Below are 7,890 nucleotides of genomic sequence, written 5' to 3' on the forward strand. Positions count from 1 at the left end.
GTGGAGGGAGATGCGGCCAGCTCCCCTCCCTGAGGCGGCTGTGAACTCTGGTCCCGGAAGGTGGCCCATCTGACCAGAGCACCATCTCAGGTCAGGCCGTCGGCTCCCAGTGGAGAACGAGCGTCTGAGGTACCAGTGTCCTGGGGAGGTCCTGTGGTTGTCTCCTGAGGTCACTGTCACTGTCCCCGCAGGGCCTGGCTGACACAACACCACCATGATGGACCCCGAGAGACAAGTTTATGGGACAGGTGAGTTGGGATGGGGTGCTCGAGGCCCAGACCACCAGCAATCACCTCTGTATCCTCCAGACACCCCAACATTTCTGTCCCTCCCTGCGTGTGGCCCTTACCACATGGCCCTTCCTGCCACTGGGGCCAGGGGATTCTGGAGGCAGGGGACCACTGCTCATTAGTGCAGCCAACCAAGCAACAGCCACCAAGAGTGACCAGGTCTTGACACCAGGTACTGGGGCTGCTCTCCTCACCAGAGCCCACAGCTCTGCTGGCAAGGCTGGGAGGTGAGTCACGTGAGTGTGACCTGTTTTGGGGTGTCACCCCTGGTCCTCCTTACGGAAGCCCGGACTGGGTGGTCTTTCTTTTAGAGTCAAGAAAGCAGCCTTCGTTTTCACGTTCCTTCATTGATTTTCCCCCTTCCCAACAGCGGCACTTAGGCCTCAGACTTGGGAGGTGTCTGATCGGGATCAGCAGGTGTGGATCCTGCAGGGGGAGACCCTGGTGATGGTTCCACGGAGCAGCAATGTGACTCCGGGTGAGTGGTCCACTGTGCTGACCTGCCCCTCACCCCATGGCCTTTTGTCAAAGTGTGAGGACAGACGGCCCGTAGCCCAGGAGGGTGACTGTATTTAATGACATGTGTTCTGAAAGAGCCAGAGGAGAGGGCTCGACTGCTGTCACCATAAAGAAATGATAAATGTACCAGGAGGGATGTACTCATCACCCGATCACGTCACTACTGCATACTGTGCCCATGTATGGAGTCGTCATATGGCACCCCATAAATATGTACAATTAGTATGTGTCCAAAAGTGTGGCTTTCAGTGGGCTCATCTGGAAGAGGCAGGACTTCATACCGGTCTGGCAAGAAAAGCCAGAGAGGTTTGTTTTAGACTAAAGAAAGCAGGGTGCGGAGCCCCTAGGGATTGGGAGAGCCACCTTCAGGGATCTGAGGTAGCTGATCTGTCCTGTGCAAGAGGAGTACCTTGTACTATGTGGCCTCAAGTGTCTTAAAGGGACTAAGTGGGGACATCCACAGGAAGGCAAATTTCAGCACCGCCTGAGACAGAGCTTGCTAGTGGACAAAGCTCTCCGAGAATCAGAGGAGTGGCCTGGGGTAGGAGATGGCCATCTCCAGATGTCCAGGTGTCCCAGTCTCAAGGGCAGGTTGGCCATCTGAGTCTCTGTTTGCTCCAGCTTCTAGGTTAGGGACTGCCACATGGGATGAGTGGGTGGTGAATGACGGGCAAAGGACGGACGCAGTGGTTGGACAAATGGTGGGTCTGGTGTGGCCGACCACCATTTCCTAAGCATATTGATTCCTAGCTCCTGGTGGGTCTTCCAGCCCCACGGGAAGCACCCAACGCTGCTCAGTCGGGAAGAACTGTAAGAACCGTTCATTTTTCCAGACTTCAAAAGGAAACCGATGCCTGTCCTCTGCTTGTCTTTACAGCCACTGTCACTATCCTCCCATGCAAGTTCCCTGAGTCCCTCGAGCAGGGCCGAGGGGTTCCCATCTACTTGGGCACCCAGGATCCAGACAGGTGTCTGTTTTGTGAGGAGGTGGACCGATGGCCCAGGCTGTGGCTGAAGGTGAGGGGTGGACAGAAATGACAGTTTAAACAGCCAATGTTTCTTCATGAGAATTTTATTGGGTAAAAGGTTCTAATTTTAGAATCAAAACAGAAGTTCCCAATCTCTTGAGCGTATTGATTCCTAGCACTTCCTGTAGTGTCTCTACCCCTTCTCCTCGAGGATCCCTCTTCAATCTCCAATGTTCTCCGTATTTCCCAAGTGTCCTCTGTCGGGTTGTGCCATCTTTCTCCTCTTGGACCTCCCGTCTACCCATCCTTGGGAAGCACATTCCACAGTGTGACACAATGAGGAAGTCACCCGAGGATGCTCTCCTCTGATGTCCCGGTCAACTGGTGACACGTGCTGTACTTTTAAAGATGAGAGTAACGAAAGTAGGGGTGCTGATGAGAACCGGGGCACAGACTGAGCGAGGCTGGCGGGGCACAGGGAGCAGGCAGCTGCTGGAGGGGCACCTGAGCTGGCACCCTGGAGGGGCCGATGCCCGGTCCTAAGCAGGCGGGGAGGTGGACGCCCTGGACCCGGGCTGCGGGTGATGACTCCCGTCATCTCAGTGAGCAGGGAGCTGATGGGGGGAGGAAGAGGTATGGTCTAAAATGAGAAGGCGTCTTCCATTTGTGAAGTAGCAGATCCCTGCTGAGCAGGATGCCGGGCGTTGCCACATATCGAGGACCAGTGATGCCCAGGCCTGGCGATTCTGGAGGGGTCCGTCGGCTAAGTTTAGCTGGTGACGTGTTAATGAGGAAAGAGACCCAGGAACGAGCTGAGGTGGGAGAGGGTGGGATTCGAGTTACTCTGGCCAGGACGTTCAGTGAGCCCTCCCTAAGAGCAGGCCTCGGAGCTGACACCTGAGTCCCAGGGAGCAGCCCGCCGGCAGGTGTGGGGGTAGAGGGTCCAGGCAGGGGACATCAGGACCCTTGGCGGGCACACCTCGGCGTCCCTGAGCGAAAGGCAGAAGGCAGGTGTAGCTGGAGCAGATCGGCATTGGCGGAGAGGTCAGAGGTAGGGTAGTGAGGCAGGCGAGGGCCTGTAGTTTAGACAGGCTTCCTGTGGATTTCATGGTAAGTACAACAAAACATCATGCAAGAAGGTTAAGTCAAAAGACAGCATGAGTTTACTTATTGACCTTATTTCAGTTTAAAGCTTTCTCAGCTGCTTTGTGGAGAATGGCTGAGAGGGAATGGAGTAGATTCCAGGAGAACAGTTAGGAGGTCACCGCAATCATTCTGGCCAGAGGTGGCAATGTCCTGGTCGGCAGTGTGGGCAGGGGTGGGGGGCACCAGAAGCAGCTCAGTTTCGGGTGTTTGGAAGTAGAGTCCACAGGCTGTGGTATATATGTTGGGAGGGAGGTCAAAGGAGATATCAAGGTTGACTCCTAGGTATTCGGCCACCCAGAGAGTTGGCTGAATGATGGGAAGTCATTACCACAGAGTAAAGGAATCCCATTGAGAACTCCTACTCAGGGTGGAAGATGCTGGAATTCTGAACCATTCCTGGGTCTCTCTTGAGATTTTACACATGCATAATTTAATTAAAAAGCTTATTTTACCTAAATATTCAATAAATGCCCATAGAAACGTACACACATATGACATAATTTCTAAATACAACAGAGAAGGCGTTTTCTGATGGCTGTGTCTCCTTTGGGTGCAAGTTCTCTGATTTATTCGACCCCATATCTTTCGTGTGTGACCTTTCTCCTGTGCTCAGCTATTGACATGAGACACACTCCAGCAGCCTGGCTGTCCTTTGCTGGGACAGTGGCTTTTTTAGGTGCTGCTCTCACCATTGGGCTTTGGTAAATGAGGTCATTAGCCAACTTTGCAAACTTGCATCTCTGTCCCTCAGTCTCTTGTGCAAGAAGAGCTCCAACTCATCATCCAAGGGCGGCCACTGGTTCGTGGACCTGACCCTTGTTTCCTTGCTCTGGACTTGAGGGTGGGGTTGGGAAGGTGAGATTCCACCTGCAGACTCTGCTGCTCTTGGAAACTTACCTTTCGAGTCCTGCTCACAGGTGGGGAAGGCTTTCTTGAACTTTGGAATGTTTATTGGTTACTTGGAACATTTCAAGCAACTTCCTTTTCTCCTCTTGGCTGTTCTGCCCCACCTTTCAGGAGCAGAATATCTTGGATCTGTACAACCAGGTGGAGCCCGTGAGACCCTTCCTTTTTTACCACTCCCGGGATGGGAATACCTCCAGCTTCGAGTCCGTGGCCTTCCCAGGCTGGCTCATCGCCTCCTCCCAGGTTGGCCAGCCCATCTTCCTCACTTCCGACCTGGGGACAACCAACAACACTAACTTCTATTTGAATTTAAAGGCTTGAACTCAGCGTGGAGGTGGCCGCTTGCTCAGAGGCCTTTGTCTTTCATGTTTTGAGCTCCCAGCAGGACTTTGTGTCACCTCAGGGCTTCTCCGTGCCAGCGCCAGAGGTGAGCAAGCTGCTGTCATCAGCTCATTTTATGGAGGAAGAAGCGCTGACCTCTTGGCCACTGAAGAGCAGGCTGTGACTCAGAGCAGGCAGCTGGGGCTGAAGGCTCCTCTCTAGCAGAAGCTACCCAGCGTGTCACCTGAGAAGTGGTGCGTGGTGTCACGCTGTGTGAGACCATGGGAGGCCCTGCGAGGAGTGACACCCTCATTTTCAGGTGATTGGCCTGCTCCACGCCTGATTTTCACCCACTTGCTATAGCAGACGTTCTTGCCTTGAGCAGCAGGAGAGCCAGGCTAACTTTCACTGAAAAACGGGATTCTTTGGACCTTTAGCCATGGGGAACCTTACAGAAGGATGAACACACCAGGAGAAGGGCTTTCGGACTCTGGGAGGAATGAACAGTGCTCCGGTGATTAGAACTGTCACATCGTGCTGAAGCACAGGGGCGGCTTTTTATTTTTTTTTTATTTTTTAATGGTCATTTCATGAAGCTGGACCCAAAGACACTGCCTGGTGCCTCAGGAACGACAGGGCATGGGGCAGAAGACACTGTCCCCCACTGAACACAGTGACTACAGTCAATAATTCATGTCAATAAACATGAATGTTTGCTGCTTAGGCTCTTTTAAAGGTTTTACCCAAACAACACACCTCTGTGGTTAAAGGCCCCGTCCTCCACCCCATCCTCAGCCCCGTCCTGCACACACCTGGCAGCTTCGATTTGGCCACTTTTTCTGCCGTTTTTCTTCCATTTCAAGAATTAGCAGTTTTTGACACTCTCTTTCCTACCCGATGGATGGCATTTGCATCTCTACAAAAATTGCAAGCTCTTTATCTGTTTTCTACAAAAAAATAAATCCCAAGTGGCAAGACCGGTGTAGCCGCACTCACAGGGGTTGAGACGCCCTTGGAGGCGCCTGGGAGGTCAGGCCTTCTTTCTCAGGATTTGGATAATGTTTATGAATCTCTTCCTCTCCTTCAGCCTTTTTGTTTCTTGGGCGAGGGAAGGGAGGTACACAGAGTGCATGGGTTTGCTGAGGGGCACTGCATTTCATGGAACTGGAGGAATGGCATGCTCGAGGCTGGGTCTTTAGAGTGCTGTGTGCTGGAATTGGGGGGGGGGTCGTGAATCGTGAGAAATCAGCAACAGTGACCCCAGCAGGGCAGCAGAGCCAAGTCTGAGCCTCCTCACTCCCTCCATTGGGGTTGCCCTTAATTTGCAAATTTTCAGCAGATGATCCATCAAATGGAATCTCTGGCCTCCCAGACACCCTCATGGAATGATGTAATCAGTGGAATGTACTAATTGCACACTGTATTTCTAAACGCAGCATAGCATCTGACTCCCCTGGGTGGTGCACTAAAACCCCAGGGACCCACACACCTCATTAAAAACCCTCTTCTAGAAACTGGCATTTATCAACTTCAAGGTGGGCCTCAGAATTAACATTTTCCCCAGGACACTAGGGAATACTGACTGATGGACCAAACTTGGGAAATACTTTCCTGGGTTATCCCAGTGGAATTTCGTGGGCAAAAAGACTTCGATTAATCATGCTTGGGATAATCTGTGTGCTTCAACAGAAATAAAGAGATACTTACATATACGTCTTGCTCATTTTGTTGGTATTTACTTCTCTAAGGATTTTTTTCCCTCTTGAGTGATTGAAAAGTGAATTGAACAAAATGACTCAAATAAAAAAGCCATCAAGTAAAATTTCATAACATTCCAAAGCTAGAAAGAACCCAAGCTTCCATGAACAGTGAATGGATAAATCAGTAGTGTGTATTCAATGTTGCTTAACAACAAAAGGAAATTGATTACTTGTTAAGGTCTGTAAACAAGTCAAAATAACACCTGGTATTTTGCCAGAGAAATGTTAGAGTTTGTAAACAAGTGTGGATGGTGCCTGGCAAAATGCCAGAGGGAGTAGTTTGAGAAGTAACAAAAGTGAGCCATTAAGTTTGGAGATTCTTATTGGTTGACTGATGTATCTACTTTATGCTAATTAAGATAAGCTGTGCAAAATGTATAAATACCTCTGTTGTCCTACAATAAACGTCTCCTACTCCTGCTGTATCAACGTACACAAGTTATTCGTGTCCCCCCGCCCCCAGCCCAGCCAGCCGGGCTGCGGCAGATGGTGGCCCGTTACGGGGAGCCCCGGGACACTCGGGGGTAAGTGACAAAAAAAAAGCTGCCCGTCCATAGATAGGACGGGAGCAATCTGCTCGTCCCTAGACACATAGGGTGAGAGGAAAAATGGCCATTTCGAGAAAATGGAGAAAATTGATACAGTATGTTTGTGTCTTGTCTTGTCTCAGTGTATTGTATTGTCTTTGTGATGAAAATATGGAAGGGGTGAGAAGTAAATTGATAAGGGAAAGAGGCACCCCAGTGGAACCAAGAATAGTTAGGGCATGTGTTGAGAAGAGCCCAGGAACTCTAATCAGAAAGAAAAAGAAAGTTCAGAAGAAGGATTATCAGAAAAAAAGTTGCAGCAAAAGGCTATTACTGAATACTTTTCGTTACCGGAGGGTGCGTGAATTGGCACAGCAGCTGCCATGCGGCGGCAGCCGGCTCTTCCCCGCCCCCAGCCTAGGGAGCGGGATGCCACTGCAAGAGCCCAAATCCAAACCTGACCCAGACAGAGGCACAGTATGGGGGGGTCTTGTTCCCTGTGCCCGGATGCAGTTTGAGTCCCGGACTCTCCCCAGGGCCATCTGGGGCTGCCCAGGACGCTGCAGGCGGAGGACGCACATGGTGTCCCTGAAGTTTGATTGTTTCCAAGGCCAGTAACTACAATGGTTCTCCCACACCTGGAAGCTAATGAGTAATGAGCACTATTAAGGCTTATTTCAAATGTAAAAAACCTTGAGATAATGTACTAAATTGTTCAGAAGGTTGTTTTCTTAGTAGAATGCTACAAGATTTTCTTTAGCCATCCGGAGTTCCTGCCTTCATCCCAGTGCCGGTGAAAACGAAAGTGGAAGAATTTCCAGTGTTACTGAAAACCTGAAAACCGGACAAGACTTCAGGTGAGAACCGGTTGAGACTTTGGATCAAGCTAGCTGCCTGCAGAACTTACCTGGACTGTGATTTAAGCTAGCTGCCTGCAGACCTGGACTGTGATTTACCTGGACTGTGAGTTAATCTGTTGAGACACTGCTTTACCTGGACTGAGACAACAAACTGTAATCTCAACTTTTAACAACTTTTAACTGGGTATCTTTGCTAACGGTGTCATTGCTGGTATACTTTTTCCAAGGGCTTCTTGCATGGAGCCATCAATTGGCTTGGTATTGTTACATTTTGTATCCTCCCTTTCTGTTTGTAGCAGGTTATTTATAGTGTTTCTGTAAAAACCACTATGTTCCTTATTTAAATTAAACAAAAGGGGGAAATGTTAAGGTCTGTAAACAAGTCAAAATAACACCTGGTATTTTGCCAGAGAAATGTTAGAGTTCGTAAACAAGTGTGGATGGTGCCTGGCAAAATGCCAGAGGGAGTGGTTTGAGAAACTCCTGCTGTATCAACGTACACAAGTTATTCGTCACCCCCCCCCCCCCCCCCCCCCGGCTATTTTGCTGCAGCCGGACTTCGGCAATTACTCATAGAGATTCAACCAGATGAA

The 7,890-nt window shown here is 50.2% G+C and overlaps 1 protein-coding gene across 1 annotated transcript; it reads left to right on the forward strand.

The window, feature by feature from the left end:
* Window positions 1–214: 214 nt before the first annotated feature.
* LOC144249871 (interleukin-36 gamma-like) lies at window positions 215–4,150 on the forward strand. The gene is made up of 4 exons (XM_077792069.1): window positions 215–248; window positions 661–768; window positions 1,687–1,826; window positions 3,941–4,150. The coding sequence occupies exons 1-4, from the start codon at window positions 215–217 to the stop codon at window positions 4,148–4,150; spliced, it is 492 nt and encodes a 163-aa protein (XP_077648195.1).
* Window positions 4,151–7,890: the final 3,740 nt, after the last annotated feature.

Source organism: Urocitellus parryii, chromosome 12 (genome assembly GCF_045843805.1).
Source record: "Urocitellus parryii isolate mUroPar1 chromosome 12, mUroPar1.hap1, whole genome shotgun sequence".
In the NCBI taxonomy this organism is placed as follows: Eukaryota; Metazoa; Chordata; class Mammalia; order Rodentia; family Sciuridae; genus Urocitellus; species Urocitellus parryii.